At 48.9% G+C, this 16,803-nt stretch overlaps 1 protein-coding gene across 2 annotated transcripts; it reads left to right on the top strand.

Moving 5' to 3' along the window:
- Positions 1-2,012: 2,012 nt before the first annotated feature.
- Positions 2,013-16,654, top strand: il1rap (interleukin 1 receptor accessory protein). Of its 2 annotated transcripts, XM_081614641.1 has the most exons (13): positions 2,013-2,528; positions 3,451-3,630; positions 4,347-4,417; positions 7,822-8,017; positions 8,098-8,181; positions 8,978-9,200; positions 9,283-9,451; positions 9,532-9,603; positions 10,296-10,428; positions 13,180-13,325; positions 13,719-13,862; positions 15,591-15,734; positions 15,803-16,654. In XM_081614641.1, the coding sequence occupies exons 4-13, from the start codon at positions 7,827-7,829 to the stop codon at positions 16,234-16,236; spliced, it is 1,740 nt and encodes a 579-aa protein (XP_081470767.1). In that variant the 5' UTR covers positions 2,013-2,528; positions 3,451-3,630; positions 4,347-4,417; positions 7,822-7,826; the 3' UTR covers positions 16,237-16,654. The 2 variants fall into 2 exon arrangements, with proteins under 2 accessions (XP_081470767.1, XP_081470766.1); XM_081614640.1 differs by lacking the exon at positions 3,451-3,630.
- Positions 16,655-16,803: the final 149 nt, after the last annotated feature.

Raw genomic sequence — 16,803 nt, 5'->3', positions numbered from 1 at the left:
ACAAAAACTGTGATGAAAATATTCTTATTAAATAGCTTATGGGGTTAATTTTTTTTTTGTTGTTGCTTTTTTTTCTAATTTTCCCTAAAACCTCCTGATTCCCCCACAGCGTCCCCTGGTGGTCCCTCAATGGGCCGCGGGCCCCACTTTGCCTGTCATCGGAGAAAATTCATTTCTCAAAGTCATATTTTCGCCATGTTCGTTCATTCATAAATATTACAGTTTCAAACTTAGTTTGCTGAATGGGATCAACTCATTCTGGCTTTGAATGATTAAAAATGATCAAACTGAAATTTATCATAAAATTAAAGTTGTTTATTTCTGACATTTTCCTGATTGTTCATGATTTTTCAGAAAACCTTCAAAGTTTTTTGCTGATTCAATAGAAGCCAAAAAGAACAAATGACAGAGCAAAATCTGCGGGTTTTATTCCTGCGCTCATTTTATTCTTTAATCTAGCAGAGAAAGTATTTATGGCCTCCTGTCGTTACGCGGTAGGAACAGCAGGGGGCGACACCCGACCGGGAGGGAGCGCAGAGAGCCGCGATCGGCAGCAGCTTCTCTGATTTCCGTCAATAAACTGTTAATCTTTCCAGTTTCCGCTCAAACAGCAGGAAGGAGCTGCGTCTGAATGAAAAGCTGCTGATTTACCTGAAAGTTAGTCGGAAGGAAAACAGTAGATGTCAGGTTCTTCCTGCTTTTCCTTTGAATTAACTTCATAGATAGATTTTTACTTCACAGTGTGAAATCAACCCTGAGTGGTTTTATAGTGTGATTAAAAACACGATAAGACAAAATGTTTCCGGTTTTACCTGCAGACTTCCGCCTTCAGGGGCTCACCTGAGAACCTGTTCAGGTCTGGAGAATAAAAGGCCAGAGAGTCCACACCGAAAAAAACACAAGATCTAATATTTTAGATCAGTTTCTAGTCCCAACATCTTAGTACAGTGTTTCCCAAAGTGGGGGCCGCGGCCCGCTGTGGTGCCGCCAGGAGGCGCTGTGGGGGCCTCAGAAAGTTGGAGGGAAGAGGAGGGAGAACAAAGCAAAACTAGAAAAAAGGAATAAATTTTTCTAATCTGAAATTAGTGGAAAAAAAATTCAGTTATTAAATATTTTTCTTCTTCTTTTTTATTTTATTTTTTTAAATATATAAAATCTAAGTTAAAATAAATGATTTAAATCTTATTTCTGATGCTTATTTTCTGATTAGCTGCCAGTGAAATGAACCAAAACAGGAAATGAAAAAGTTTCTGACAAGAAAGAAGCCAAAGGAACCGTAAAAACCTTAAAAACTCTAAAACCTGACGTGAATAATATCAAATAAAACATATTTCCTTGTGATTAAAAATAGTATTATCTGTTATAAGGTCATGATATGTTATCTGATTATAAAACTTTCCACCACATAACTAACAGTTATCTAAAATCAAACATAGAGGTTTGCATTTATTCTAAATGAATGTATAATTATTGAATAGTGAATAAAAAAACATTCTAAAAGTTGATCGTTTACATATTTTGCAGCATTGGAGAAGTTTGGGAACTTCTGTCTTAGTTCACTTAACAAAACTAAAATAAAAGTAACTTTTCATCAAGGCAGGAACTTGTTTTACATGAATTATTCATTATGATTAATGCAGAGTTTCCAGTTTCAGGACATTTTCCTCTTATTCCTTAAATAATCTGTCAGTGGAACTAAAACGTTTTTAAATTAATAATATAAACTTGAAACAAACTAAATCTTGCTGAAAAATTGCTTGTTTTTCCTTACATGAGATAGTTTAATTGAAAGATGCCAGTTTGGGTCCCTGCAGGACCGGGAGGTTCGGATGGGTCGGGTCGGGAGTTTTTTTCTCTGAACTGAACAGTTCGGTGGGAAATCCCGTCCCGCGGGATTTCTGACCCGGTTGCGGCTGATTTCCACTCAGGTTGGGTTCGGACTGAAACGTTGGACTCGGGTCAGGTAATTGGGAAATCGTGTGACGTCACGGTGACCTCATAGAGGGGGCGGCGCGCGGATCGGAATCAACTTCTACTTCCTACTTCACAAACACACCAACTGCGCTCTGCGTGACTCGAACACCTTCCTGCGCGTTTCACGCACTTTTCTCAGGTTACAAGTACCGCAAAGTCCGACTCGATTCGGTTCCGACCCGCTCGGACCGAACCGTTAACTGGACATTTGGGTCCAGTTAACGGGTTGGGCGGGTTTAATTAGAGAAGTAAGAGTGGAATGGTTCTGATTTGGGATCGTTAATCAGTGGGACACTTTGGAGGAGTTCCCGCACCACCCAGACCGAACCGGACCGGCTCGGTGCTGCAGATTTACGGCCGGACCGGAACCCTGACGTGGGTCGTTGATCATCAGCTGCCCGAACCGGAGCTGCTCCCCTCCCAACCCCGGGCAGGAGGACTCCGACACCCCGGTCCAGATCCTGGTTCTGTACCGTTTCCAGGTTCGGAGCAGCCCCGAAAGGTTCGTCCGGACCGGATCCAACTGTCCCGACTCCCTCCGACCTGCAGCTAATGTAAGTCACCTCCTGTCGGAGTGTTTTCTCTAAATCTGCAGTTTTTCAAATGAAGTCTGGTACTGTGGACCGTTACGCTTTACCTCCTACGCTTTTCTGATGTAAAAAGTACTTTGCGTCCTTCGACTCATTAAAACTCGATCATAATCAGACCACCAGCTCGACGAGTCATTTTCTACTGCAGTTCTGGCCCATAACAGAGCTCTGCTCTCTGTCATTTCTGGTCGGAGATCCACTGAGCGGATCTCCATTTTAAAATCCCCAAATTTATGTAAGATCGATTTTACCCCGTAACCAGTGTTTGAAAGTAGACCTGTACACTTGAATTATAGTTTCCAATTTAAATTTAACGTTTCGTCACCCATAAAACACCAAACTGCATGCACTCATAATTTTAGTCGAAGATTTCCCTTCGAGTTTTAGTGAAAATTTCTGATAAAAGTTTATATTTGAGCCAAAAATGTGGATAATTTCAGAGCCTGAGGCTGTTGACGTTCAGCAGCTGCAGGCGGCTCTGAATAATTAATCTGAGCAGCAGTTTGATCTGTTTGCGCCGCTCATCGATCGGCTCTCATAATCAGATTATGGTGGCTGCAGAGATCAGCAGAAAGAGCCGCAACCTCCTCATCTTCATCACTGTCATCCTCATCATCAGATGTGGAAACGCTTCATGAAGCTGCGGGACGATTTTATGTCCTCCACATTTAATCTGCTCCTTTAATAAAGACAAGAACCTGGAAAATGGTTGGAGGAAAGTTTCACCGCAGTGATAAACTTCCCAGAATTCCCATTAACACACACACACACACACGCAGAGGGAGGAAGGTGTTCCGGCGCTGGTTTTATTGAGCTCCTCCTGGCAGGAGGTGTGTGTGTGATGGATGGTGTTGTTGGGCCGCTCTGGTTCTGTATGTCCCTCCAGGGATCCCCTCGCTCCGCCTGATCAGCCTCCGTGACGCATTAGCCTCCGTCTGTCTCCTCCATCTTCTCCCTGACAGCTTTCAGCTTCCCAAACTGACGGCGGGAAAAATCCTGGCTTTCCCTCCGGTTCCATGGAGTTCTGGAGTCAGAACGCCAGCTAACCGCTCCCCAAAGGTCAAAGGTCAGGCTCTACCAAACGGAGCATTCAAAAATACAGCCGACATATTTGCGCTACGTTAGCTAGCATGTGCTACGTTCAGTAAAGAGTGGCCATTTTAATTAATGATTGAAAAAAACCCAAAGCTGTCCGAACTGTCAGGGTTTTTTCTGTTTGGTCGACGGAGCATCAGTAACATAAAGTCATATTTTCATACATTTCAAATCACGGCACTCTTCTTCATGTGTGAAGCGTCTGTGACGGCGCGGCGAGAGGCTGGAGGAGTTAGCATCGGCGGTTAGCATCGGCGGTTAGCCACCCTAACCCAAAACAGCAGGACGCGCTTTTGAAGTATTCCACACTTTCAGTTTATTAAACTTTGTCCACGTAAAGCCAGATCTCCACGGATCTAAGCATTATATTTAGATACATGAGCAAAGTAGCGTTAGTTTACCGCTCTGCACCCATGTTCTCTTCTACGACAAAACGGAAGACCAGTTCTTCTTCTGTACTATAGTGCAACAAAGGGAATAGGCGCCCCCTGGTGGTGATACCTACTCATCTCTAGGACCCTGTTACGCGTCTTACAGTGGGGAAAGTTTCTCAACGCCAGTATTTGTGTTTTTGTGTAGTTGATGATTCCTGCAGAGCCTTTAAACCCGAGTGAAACCGGTCCGCTTCTGGATCCGGTTTAAACCAAACCTGGACGTTACTAACGACGCGCTTCTTCTTCTCCGCAGGGCGTCCTTCATCCTCCTCTTCCTCCTGGCTTTGACGGGCGGAGCCGTCGGCCAATCCAACGACTCGACAGGTGGGTGACGGTTCGGGGTCCCTGTTGGCGGGTAGGAGGCGGAGCCAGCGGTCCGAGTCGGTTCCGAACTTCAGAGTTTCTCCTCCAACTGTTTCTGCAGATTATTTAATCTGATGACGTTAACGAGCGTCTCCATGGCGACGGCTCATTAATGTCTGGGGGGGGTGACGGATGGAGCTGCTGGGATGATGGCGGAAAACCGCATGGGATTCTGGGAAACCGGGCCGCTCACGCTGGGCAGCGCCGCTGAGTCTGGCTCGGGTTCTGGAAGCAGAACCGGAACCAGACAGCCGGTTCCACCTGCAGACCCGATCAATAACACTAAATAATAATAACTTCTCATTAATATCTGCTTTCACTTTTAAAACCATTTTTAGGTTTTAATGTAAAAAATTTTCCCTTTGATGCTGAATAACAAAAAAAAATGGATTTAAATGAAACCAAGTTTCATTCTGGTCTGGAAATTAAATGTAATTATTCCACAAATAAATGGACGAGCAGCTAAAACCGGCATTTATTATTAAAAGTATGTAAAGCTTCAGTTTATCATCTTAGTCAAAGTTTGTAAGAGTCGTGATTGAAGGTCCAGAGAGCCGGCTGCGGGTTGAACTTCATGACCTTTAACCTCTTCGGTCTTAATGCACAAAAACCATTTTTGTCTCTTCTGAGGCCGAAAAACTCAAATAATTGCTGTTAATTGCTGCCTGTTCTCACTTCCTGCAGTCAAAGCGCTGCACTCCAGTCACCTGCGTATTTATGTTCAGTGAGGACGTTTTGCTACGCTTACAGAAATGCAGACGCCTCATTTCTGAGATATTTCCTGAGGAGTCATTTCCACCTGGAGGCAGATCAAATCTGTCGTGGGTAAAATTCCTCACATTCATCTCGGTTCTGCTGAACAGAACCGGCTGGAGAAGCACTTCCTGTTTGCTGATGAGGTCAGAGTCTGAACCACGGATGGACAGATGGACGGACGTCTCCCTGCAGCAGCAGCAGCATGCGGACATCTGGAGGGTTTAATAGAAAGACGAATCCTCCATCAGGGAAAAGCTGACAGGTCAATTACCGACACGCGGCGCGGCGCTCTGTTCAGAGAGGATCCATTAATCCAGAACTCGGCGCTCGGATCCAGGAGCCGCCGGGCCGAACCGGGTTCTCCCTGAGCAGGAAGCTGAATATGTTCTCATTTCCCTATCAGCCTAAAAGCTGCTGTTTGTGTATTTTTATTATTTATTGTTTAAAGCTTTTATGTTCCAATATCTGTTGAAACAAACTATGTGATCATCTTGTGACCTACTGTTTGTTATAGTAGCTGGAGCTAACGCCATTAGCAGAAGCTAACGTCCTTAGCACAAGCTATTCAAGCTAGAGCTAACAATCTTTAGAAACTAACAAAATTAGCAGGCGCTAACACTGTTAGCACCAGCCATTCAAGGTAGAGGTAGCCCTGTCAACGACAGCTAACATTATTAGCAGAAGCTAATGTCATCAGCTAGACCTAACACCATTAGCTAGAGCTAATGTTTTTAGCAGGGGCTAACGTGAAATCAAAACGGATTTCCAGATAATGAATGGATGTTTAAAGTAACAATGAAGCATCTTGAGATCTTTGAAACCGTTTTATGTTTGACCAAATGTTTTGATGCTAACCGTAACACCTGTAGTTAGCATCTGGAGCAGCCAACAGTCTCCTCTTCCTCCGTTTGGTCCTCCTCGTCTTCATTTCTGCTGTTTATTTCTTCACTGCCTTCAGTTTCAAATTGAAGGAGCTAAAAGCTTCGTAGCGCCTAGCATGCAACATTTTCCCAGGATCCAGATTAACAACATGGCGGCGGCCATTTTATTTCGACTGTTATTCCTTCTAATGTAAAGATTATTATCTAATCATGGAGACATTTCAGATTTTCCTGCCAGTTCTTCGCGGTGCTTCTTAAGGAGTTCAGAGTTCTGGTCCTTGGTGGTCCAGTCAAAGTTTGGGTTCTTTGGACGAGCCGCCTGCTGTCACATCGAGGCGTTTCCATGGCGTTGGGACCTTTAGCGGTTTCCTGTCCGTGTCATCGGACTCCAATTAAGCATCTCCTGATGAATGGGGATCATCTGCGGTCCGACCGGACCCGGCTGACCGATCCGCTCCATCTTCAGAACCATCAGTCAGAAAATCAATCAGAGGGAAATGAGTCGACGCCAATTTAGATGATTGATGTTCGGTGTGAATTCCCAGAGCGACAGTTTGCAGAAACTCCGTTAAAAGCTCCGGCGGTGAGGCGGCTTTGTACCGGTCATGAATGATCCGGTTCTGATCGGAACCGGGTCGTTCCGGTTCCGATCACTTTTGTATCTGCAGTTCGACTCTATGCAGACGACGCCTTTTTATTTGCTGAAGATAAAAACCGATTGTTTCCTTTTAAAGGCAATAAAAGCTGAACGATTCCTTCGCTTTGGGGGTGAAAACGGGTCCAGACCTTTTGGGTCGACCCGGGTTCTGAGCCACAGAAGATATTTCACAGCTTGCATTCATTCTGCATATTAATGAAAGCAGCAGAGCTTCCGGGATGGCGGTCCGGATCGGAAAACTCTGGTCAGATTTAATGAACCTTTGACCTCCGGCTGACCGATCGGGTCAGAACCGACAGAACCACCAGCTGATGGACTGCAGTCCTTTAACGAGGTGGAAGTCTGGAGCGGATCCGGATCCATCAGAACCAGAACCAGGAGCAGGTGTTTGGGTTGTGGAGCTGGTTCCCTTTGGGTCCAGTTCTCCACTCAGGGGTCGCTGACCTGTGACCTCTGACCCTGATGTTGGATCAGACCTCTGAGATGATTTAATTGGCTGTAGAAACAAATAATAATAATGAAGAACGTAACACAGAACTCTGAACGGAACCGGGTTTGGACCGTCCGTCCCGCCCAGCGCCTCTCCAGAACCAGCAGCAGTTCTGCTGGTTCCGGTCCGTAAGACGGGAACGGTGAAGGACTGAGCTGTTTTTTTGTCCATCTTGTCCTGGAAGCGCTGGAGTCCCTCAGGACAGACGGACGGTCTGATAATCGGATCAGGTGGACGGAGGGAGGCGTAGTCATCAATATCCAACTGATGTAAAAGCTGCTCGCTGAACATTAAATGGATTTCAGCAGAATCTCATTAACAGGCGTAACCATGACGACGGTTGCTGTCCTGAAACCGTCGGATCTCTGGTTCTGATCCGAACATCAGCTGCTTGTTCTGCAGGCGGTTCTGTTCCGGCCCAGAAACCCGGTTAGGTTCCTGTTATGAGTTTAAGGAGTGAAGGTTTTTCTGGTGGCTGATTGGCTGGTTCAGCCAGAGCTGCTTTCTGATTGGACGCAGGAATTTAAATCTTTAAACGAAGTTTTGAGTCTAAACGCCGTTTGCCTTCCTGCCTGTGCAGAACCGATGTGCCACGACTGGGGCGAGTCCAGCGAGGCGGCGGTTCTGGTTCTGGACGGCGAGGCCGGCTGGGTCTCCTGCCCGCTCTTCTCTCACCCGGCCGTCTACAACTACACGACGGCCCAGAGCGCCGGGCACGACCTGGTCTGGTACCGCCTGCTGGACGGCCACGACCTGGAGCAGCCCATCCCCTACAGGTAACCATGGAAACCGCCGACCCGCCAGGGGTCGCTGTGACCGGGTCGGTTCTGATCCTGGTTCTGCTTGTCGCCTGCAGCGCGCGGGTCAGCAGAGAGCGGGAACGGCTGTGGCTGCAGCCGGCCGTCGTTAACGACACGGGGCAGTACATCTGCATGCTGCGGTGAGTGCCGTTTCCACGGAAACGGGCCGGTTCTGGTCGGCAGAACCGGCCCCTGCTTTCGCACGTCGTTTCCCTTCGAGCTACAAACTCGCTCGTTTTCGCTGGAAGCAGCAGAGAAACGTAGAAAAGAGTCAAAGTGGAAACGCAGTGAGGCCAAGAAAAACCCACAAAACCAAGTTCTGCCGGGTTTCTGGGTCACGACCCGGTTCTGGTTCCTGGCAGCTCGGAAAACCACCAGACGGTTTGGCATCTGACCCGATTCTGGTTGAACAAACTCAGCGGTGGGCGCACTTCCGCTAACTGCTAATGTGCTAACAGCAGAGCTAACTTCCCATTTAGCGGTTTTTGCTAACTCTGCTAGCATAAATGAATTCCTAGCATTGACTCACTCGGCTGTTTAATAAACACTTTACACACTTCTTGTCCTTTTTCACATAAACCTGCTTTGTTGTTGTTTTTTTTAAAGACAAAAGCACAAAATATGGTGAAGTTGGATCAATAACTGATTGATTAGATCAATAACTGATTGATGTTCAGCCACCTTCACACCAACCTCCTCCATTAATCTGAGCAGGAAGAGTTTTTTGTCGTTTCCAGTGGAACCAGTCCTCCACTCCACAGTTTCACCATTAAACTGCTTGTTTTGCACCAAACGTTTTATTGATCACCGATAACGATCGATCAGCTGCTGCTCTAGCTGAAGCTAACGTTTAGCTCCGGCCGGCTGATGATGATGATGATGAAGGGAAAACGGTTTCATGTTTGGATAAACGTGCCGGTTCTGGTCCGCCTGCAGCAACAAGTCGTCCTGCAGCCGGATCGCCGTGCGCCTGCAGGTGCTGCGGCGGGACCAGGCGGTCCGATCCGCCGGATGCCCGCAGGTTGCCATGGCAGCGACTGAGGCGCTGATCGGCTTCCAGCAGGGGAAGATGCTGACCTGTCCGAACCTGCAGGACGCCTCCAAGATGGCCGACAGCGACCCGACAGTCAACTGGACCTACGAGAACCAAGACATGTCGGTAAGGCGGCGGCGGCGGCCCGTAACCGTTTGGGTCAGAATCATCCGGGTCGGCCTCTAAACGCCGCCATGTTGTCTCCCAGAGGTGTGATCCGTACCCGTTCTGGGACATTCACCGGGAGCAGGTCGGAACCGGGCTCCGGATCTACAACATGCTGAAGCCGTATGAGGGCCTGTACATCTGCACGGTCCGGTACCAGCGGAGAGGCGGGTCGCTGAGCTTCACCAGGAGCATCAAAGTCTCGGGGATCTGTGAGTCCGAACCGCCTCCGGAGGTTCGGGCGGTACCGGGCCGAGCCGCCCAGGTAAACTCTGCTGTCTTCCGCCTGCAGATCCCACCACCGTGGCCAAAGACCCGACCATCCTCCACCCGACTAACGGGAAGGTCTTCCCAGTCAGAACCAGTAAGTAGCTACTGCACCGGACCGGATCAGCAGAACACGGGTCTGGACCTGCCAGATCGGTCACCGCTGAAGCTTTTCAGCTTGGGGCGTAAAATGCTTTTATGGAGCTACACTGGGGCCATAAATATTCAATAATTTTTTTACTGAAAAATCTTTTCAGTTTCTGTTGAACTGAATTTTGTCTTGAAACTTTTTTCCTGTTTCAAAACTTTCAGGTTAAACATTAATTTTTTTTCTTGAAAAATACTTAAAGTTAACTTTTTTTTCAGTTTTAAAACTGTTTTTTTTTTTTTGCCAATTTTACGGCACAAATTTAGCTCCATATGGACCAGATATTTTCAGTGAGTTTGTGTTTTCAAGGCCTTTTGAAGGGAAAAATCAGAAAACTATTAGAATTAGAATCATTTAGTTAAAATGTTCATTTGAGCCCAAAGAACATTTGCAGAACCCGATCCGATGTTCATGTGCGGCGGCGCCGTTCTGCAGCAGAACCTTCACTGCCGACATCCTGATCAGGAATCCAAGGTTTAGAAAAGGATTTTCAGGAAGAAGGAAGCAAACCTCAACTGTTCGTTTAGTTGATCCGTTTTATCCAGTAAACCTCCGTGCTGCGTTCAGGGCCGCGTGTTTCCCAGAGCACTGAGGAAGAGGAGGCTGCTCCGGTTCTGATTCTGGTTTGTGTTTCCTGTCAGACTCAGACGTCCACCTGACCTGCAGAGGCCATCTTCCTTTCATCATCGACAAACCTGAGCGGGAGATTTGGTGGACGGTGGACGGGAAGAGGGTGGAGCAGCTGAACGACGGCCGCTTCAGCCAGACCAACAGGTAGAGACGGGTCCACGACCAAAACCAGCCGGTTCAGAACCAAAACCAGCCGGTTCAGAGCCAAAACCAGCCGGTTCATGGCCAAAACCAGCCGGTTCAGAACCAAAACCAGCCGGTTCACGGCCAAAACCAGCAGGTTCAGAACCAAAACCAGCAGGTTCATGGCCAAAACCAGCCGGTTCACGGCCAAAACCAGCCAGTTCAGAACCAAAACCAGCCGGTTCACGGCCAAAACCAGCCAGTTCAGAACCAAAACCAGCCGGTTCACGGCCAAAACCAGCCAGTTCAGAACCAAAACCAGCCGGTTCACGGCCAAAACCAGCCAGTTCAGAACCAAAACCAGCCGGTTCACGGCCAAAACCAGCCGGTTCAGAACCAAAACCAGCCGGTTCACGGCCAAAACCAGCCGGTTCAGAACCAAAACCAGCCGGTTCACGGCCAAAACCAGCCGGTTCACGGCCAAAACCAGCCGGTCCATGGCCAAAACCAGCCGGTTCAGAACCAAAACCAGCCGGTCCACGGCCAAAACCAGCCGGTTCAGAACCAAAACCAGCCGGTCCACGGCCAAAACCAGCCGGTTCAGAACCAAAACCAGCCGGTCCACGGCCAAAACCAGCCGGTTCAGAACCAAAACCAGCAGGTTCACGGCCAAAACCAGCCGGTTCAGAGCCAAAACCAGCAGGTTCAGAACCAAAACCAGCCGGTTCACGGCCAAAACCAGCCAGTTCAGAACCAAAACCAGCCGGTTCAGAACCAAAACCAGCCGGTTCACGGCCAAAACCAGCCAGTTCAGAACCAAAACCAGCCGGTCCACGGCCAAAACCAGCCGGTTCACGGCCAAAACCAGCCGGTTCAGAACCAAAACCAGCCGGTTCACGGCCAAAACCAGCCGGTTCAGAGCCAAAACCAGCCAGTTCAGAACCAAAACCAGCCGGTTCACGGCCAAAACCAGCCAGTTCAGAACCAAAACCAGCAGGTTCAGAACCAAAACCAGCCGGTTCACGGCCAAAACCAGCCAGTTCAGAACCAAAACCAGCCGGTTCACAGCCAAAACCAGCCAGTTCAGAACCAAAACCAGCTGGTCCACGGCCAAAACCAGCCGGTCCACGGCCAAAACCAGCCGGTCCAGAACCAAAACCAGCCGATTCAGAACCAAAACCAGCCGGTTCACGGCCAAAACCAGCCGGTCCAGAACCAAAACCAGCCGGTTCAGAACCAAAACCAGCCGGTCCACTGCCAAAACCAGCCGGTCCAGAACCAAAACCAGCCGGTTCAGAACCAAAACCAGCCGGTTCACGGCCAAAACCAGCAGGTCCACGGCCAAAACCAGCCGGTCCACGGCCAAAACCAGCCGGTTCAGAACCAAAACCAGCCGGTCCACGGCCAAAACCAGCCGGTCCAGAACCAAAACCAGCCGGTTCAGAACCAAAACCAGCCGATTCAGGGCCAAAACCAGCCGGTCCACGGCCAAAACCAGCCGGTTCAGAACCAAAACCAGCCGGTCCACGGCCAAAACCAGCCGGTTCAGAACCAAAACCAGCCGGTCCACGGCCAAAACCAGCCGGTTCAGAACCAAAACCAGCCGGTTCACGGCCAAAACCAGCCGGTTCACGGCCAAAACCAGCCGGTTCAGAGCCAAAACCAGCCGGTTCAGAACCAAAACCAGCCGGTTCACGGCCAAAACCAGCCGGTTCAGAACCAAAACCAGCCGGTTCACGGCCAAAACCAGCCAGTTCAGAACCAAAACCAGCCGGTCCACGGCCAAAACCAGCCGGTTCACGGCCAAAACCAGCCGGTTCAGAACCAAAACCAGCCGGTTCACGGCCAAAACCAGCCGGTTCAGAGCCAAAACCAGCCAGTTCAGAACCAAAACCAGCCGGTTCACGGCCAAAACCAGCCAGTTCAGAACCAAAACCAGCCGGTTCAGAACCAAAACCAGCCGGTTCACGGCCAAAACCAGCCAGTTCAGAACCAAAACCAGCCGGTTCACGGCCAAAACCAGCCGGTTCAGAACCAAAACCAGCCGGTCCACGGCCAAAACCAGCCGGTCCACGGCCAAAACCAGCCGGTCCAGAACCAAAACCAGCCGATTCAGAACCAAAACCAGCCGGTTCACGGCCAAAACCAGCCGGTCCAGAACCAAAACCAGCCGATTCAGAACCAAAACCAGCCGGTCCACGGCCAAAACCAGCCGGTCCAGAACCAAAACCAGCCGGTTCAGAACCAAAACCAGCCGGTTCACGGCCAAAACCAGCAGGTCCACGGCCAAAACCAGCCGGTCCACGGCCAAAACCAGCCGGTTCAGAACCAAAACCAGCCGGTCCACGGCCAAAACCAGCCGGTCCAGAACCAAAACCAGCCGGTTCAGAACCAAAACCAGCCGATTCAGGGCCAAAACCAGCCGGTCCACGGCCAAAACCAGCCGGTTCAGAACCAAAACCAGCCGGTCCACGGCCAAAACCAGCCGGTTCAGAACCAAAATCAGCCGGTCCACGGCCAAAACCAGCCAGTTCAGAACCAAAACCAGCCGGTCCACGGCCAAAACCAGCCGGTCCAGAACCAAAACCAGCCGATTCAGACCAGCCGGTTCAGAACCAAAACCAGCCGGTTCAGAGCCAAAACCAGCCGGTTCAGAACCAAAACCAGCCGGTCCACGGCCCAAACCATGTAGAACGTGTGTTTGGGTTTCGGTTGGGGAACAGAGATTTCCTCTGGACTGATGGTGTTTGTGTCTGAATTGTCCGCCTGCAGCACAACAGACGACCACCGTGACCTGACAGCGGAGACCATCCTGAAGATCAGAGACGTCCAATCTGAAGATCTGCAGCGGAACTTCACCTGCTCAGTGAGAAATGCGCGCGGCTCCATGGCCCGCTGGGTCCAGCTGGAGGAAGAGGGTGAGGAAGACTCTGGGTTTAACGCTGGCTGAAGCTCTGTGGGTGCTAACCGGCAGCTGTTCTGCTAACCCGCAGCTGTTCTGCTAACCGGCAGCTGTTCTGCTAACCGGCAGCTGTTCTGCTAACCTGTAGCTGTTTTGCTAACCGGCAGCTGTTTTGATAACCTGCAGCTGTTCTGCTAACCGGCAGCTGTTCTGCTAACCGGCAGCTGTTCTGCTAACCGGCAGCTGTTCTGCTAACCGGCAGCTGTTCTGCTAACCGGCAGCTGTTCTGCTAACCCGCAGCTGTTCTGCTAACCCGCAGCTGTTCTGCTAACCCGCAGCTGTTCTGCTAACCCGCAGCTGTTCTGCTAACCCGCAGCTGTTCTGCTAACCTGCACCATTTTGTTTCCAGTGTCGCTGCCCTCCGTGGAGCTGGGCTGCGGCCTCGGCGCCACGCTGGTGCTCATGCTGCTGCTCTTTGTGGTTTATCACGTCTTCTGGCTGGAGCTGCTGCTGCTGTACCGCTCCTGGTTCGGCACCGACGAGCGGCACACAGGTAGGTTCCCCAACTCAGCACCTCCAGCATACGGGACACTACGGTTCCCAGCTGATGCAGGACGTTTTTTACACACGGCCGAGCCGCGCGGCGGAAATGTCTGCAGCATATTTTCAGTTTATTTTACTGACTGCGCTCTGAGCTTTTAGTGTATTAAACCGTTCATAAAAACGGAGCGACGGCGTCAAACACCAGACGTGTTTTATAGCAAAGCTTTTAAATCTGAGCTCCACCTGCTCTGCTGCCAGTTAAATCTACAAAGCTGTAAACATCTTCCGGTCCAAACTCTGCAGATCTTTAAGAACTGAGAAATAAATGGCGTCACCTAAAATGTCAAATAGATCCGATATCGTGGGGGATTTTCTGCTTTTTCTCAGACAAAACCAGTTTCACAAAACATGTTGAGACGAGATCTCAAAATTCGAAGGAAAATTATCAGTTTTTTGTGAAAAAAAAAACAAAACAGTTTCGACACATTTGGAAACCGCACACAGCACTTTGGAGATAAAACCCCATCATCATATTTACTTTAACTGATGAATTTATATAAATCCTCCTCTTTGAAAGTGAAAAACAATTTTCTTTAATTGGTAAAAACTTGAATGCATCATAATTTCTCCTCAACAGATTCTAATAAATCATAACCAAGCATTTCAGCTGTTTCATATCATTTTTTAATGTAAAGTTTAATAAAACTTAATCACACTTTGATGTTTCTGAACCTTCTTGCTTCAAGGCAGCAGCTCTACCAACTGCACCACTGTGCAGCCCCTCATCTGATTTTATTGTAGCTTATTTTATGTTGAATGACCTCATAGCTTAGCCTTTATTAGCTTAGCTTAGCCTATATTAGTTGCGTTATGTAGCTGAGTTTGGTTTAGCTTAGCTTTCCTTGAATTAGCTAATCATATCTAGTTAAAGGTAATTCGGCGTACTTTTGCTTTGGTTTAGGCTACTTTATCTTTTACATTTTAGCTTAACTTGATTTAGGTTAGCCTGAGTTAGCTTAGCATGCTGTCCTTTGACTTAGCTTAGTTAGGTAATTTAGCATAGTTTACTGGGTAGGCTAAATGCTATTTCAGTTTTCTTCTGCTTAGCGTAGCTTACCTTACTTTAACTTAGCCTCTGCTAAGGTTTGTAACTTTAGCTAATACTGGTTTAGCATGATCAACATTAGTTTGGCGTGTCAAAGTTATCTTCATTTATTTTGCCTTTTTTTTGAATAGCTGGCTTTGGTTTAGTTTAGATGATGTTAGCTTATTTTACCTTGTCCTAGTTTAGCTTAGCTTGCCTTAGCACTGCTAGCCTTAGCAGCAGTAACCTATCGCTTCAGGATTAGCTTAGCTCACTTGGCTTAGCTTAAATACCTGCCGTTAATCCTGGCTGAACTTTTTTAGGTTCCATAATCTTGGTGTCGCTTTTGTTGTTTAGCTTTACTTTAATTTTCTGACCTGAAAAGCAGAAAAATCCTCAACCAGTTTGTCTTATTTGGAAGGTTGAAGGAGGAAGCCTCCTCTCTCTGAAAACAAAATGGCAGCAAGAGTTTAGTCACAGATGAGCCTGAAGTAAAACCGTTTGATCGTGAGCTGAGAAGCTGAAGGACTTTGTTTGAGCCGTTTCAGTGAAGCGCTCTGAGGAAACAACCCAGCGTTCTGAGAACCTCAGGACAGATTAAACCACTTCCTGCCGATGAGCGTTTGCAGATATTTTCCCCTGCTGGTGTTTCAGACGATAAGGAGTTTGACGTCTACATCTCGTACGCGCGGAACAGCGAGGAGGAGCAGTTCGTCCTGTCGACGCTGCGCGGCGTCCTGGAGAACGAGCTCGGCTACTCCGTCTGCATCTTCGACCGGGACAGTCTGCCCGGAGGGAGTGAGTTCCTCTACACCTTCACTCATTCATCACCCTTCACCCCTTCATCCCTCCATCTTCCGTTGCAGCCATCACAGACGAGACGCTGAGCTTCGTGGCTCGCAGCCGGCGCCTCCTGGTGGTGGTCAGCCCCGGCTACGCCTCGCAGGGCTCCCAGGCGCTGCTGGAGCTGAAGGCCGGCATCGACAGCATGGCGCTGGGCGGCCACCTGCGGGTCATCCTGGTCCAGTACCGGCCCGTCCAGAGGCAGAGCCTGGTCCGGGAGCTGCGGCGGGCCCGCGTGGCGCTGGCGCTGGTCCGCTGGCAGGGGGACAAGTCCAAGGAGCTGACGTCCCGCTTCTGGAAGCAGCTGAGGGTGGAGCTTCCTGTGAGGAGAGGCGGCGGCGGCGGCAAGGAGGCGGCGCTGATGAGGCTCATCAGCCAGAGCAGCACCAACTCCCAGACCGGACTCATCAGCAACACGACCAAAACCCCTCAGAACGTCCCCAACTCGGCAGCCTGACCCGGAACCGACCACAGCAGCACAAACCGGTCAGACCCGCTCAGAGGGGCGGGGTTCTGCCCTGGTACCAGCTGATTGGTTGGTCAGGACCAAAGCAGCGGCGCCGTGGGCCCAGAAGCTTGGATTCATCCAGAGAAGGTCAAAGGTCAACCATGTTCTGCTGAACGTGACCTGAGCCACGAGTCTGGTTCAAACCGGGTCGGGCGCCATTTTTTTAACGTTCGCGTCGATAATTTGGGATTTTTAAGTTTGACATACGGGAGAAAAACGGAGGTAAATTTCTAAAGTCATGTTTTCATTTCACCATGTTGCTCATTCAGATTCAAACATATTTAATTAGAAAGCTAAATATTCACCTCAGCTACGGCTACATATGTTTAGCTAACTAAATAAACACCTGGTTTAGGTTGAAGCTGAATATTTAGTTTTTATTCTCTGGACCAAAGTGTTTTTTTTCACCTGACTTCACGTTTTCTGCACGTATTACATGAAACTCAGTTTTCCCCATAACATCAGTGTCATAAATCATTTTCATCGTCTCATTTCTACTTTGAACCTTTGTGATAA

This window comes from Poecilia reticulata, chromosome 13, assembly GCF_904066995.2.
Source record: "Poecilia reticulata chromosome 13, P_reticulata-male-v2, whole genome shotgun sequence".
In the NCBI taxonomy this organism is placed as follows: domain Eukaryota; kingdom Metazoa; phylum Chordata; class Actinopteri; order Cyprinodontiformes; family Poeciliidae; genus Poecilia; species Poecilia reticulata.
Note: the sequence above shows the minus strand (reverse complement) of the source record. Positions and strands in the feature narration are given on the sequence as shown.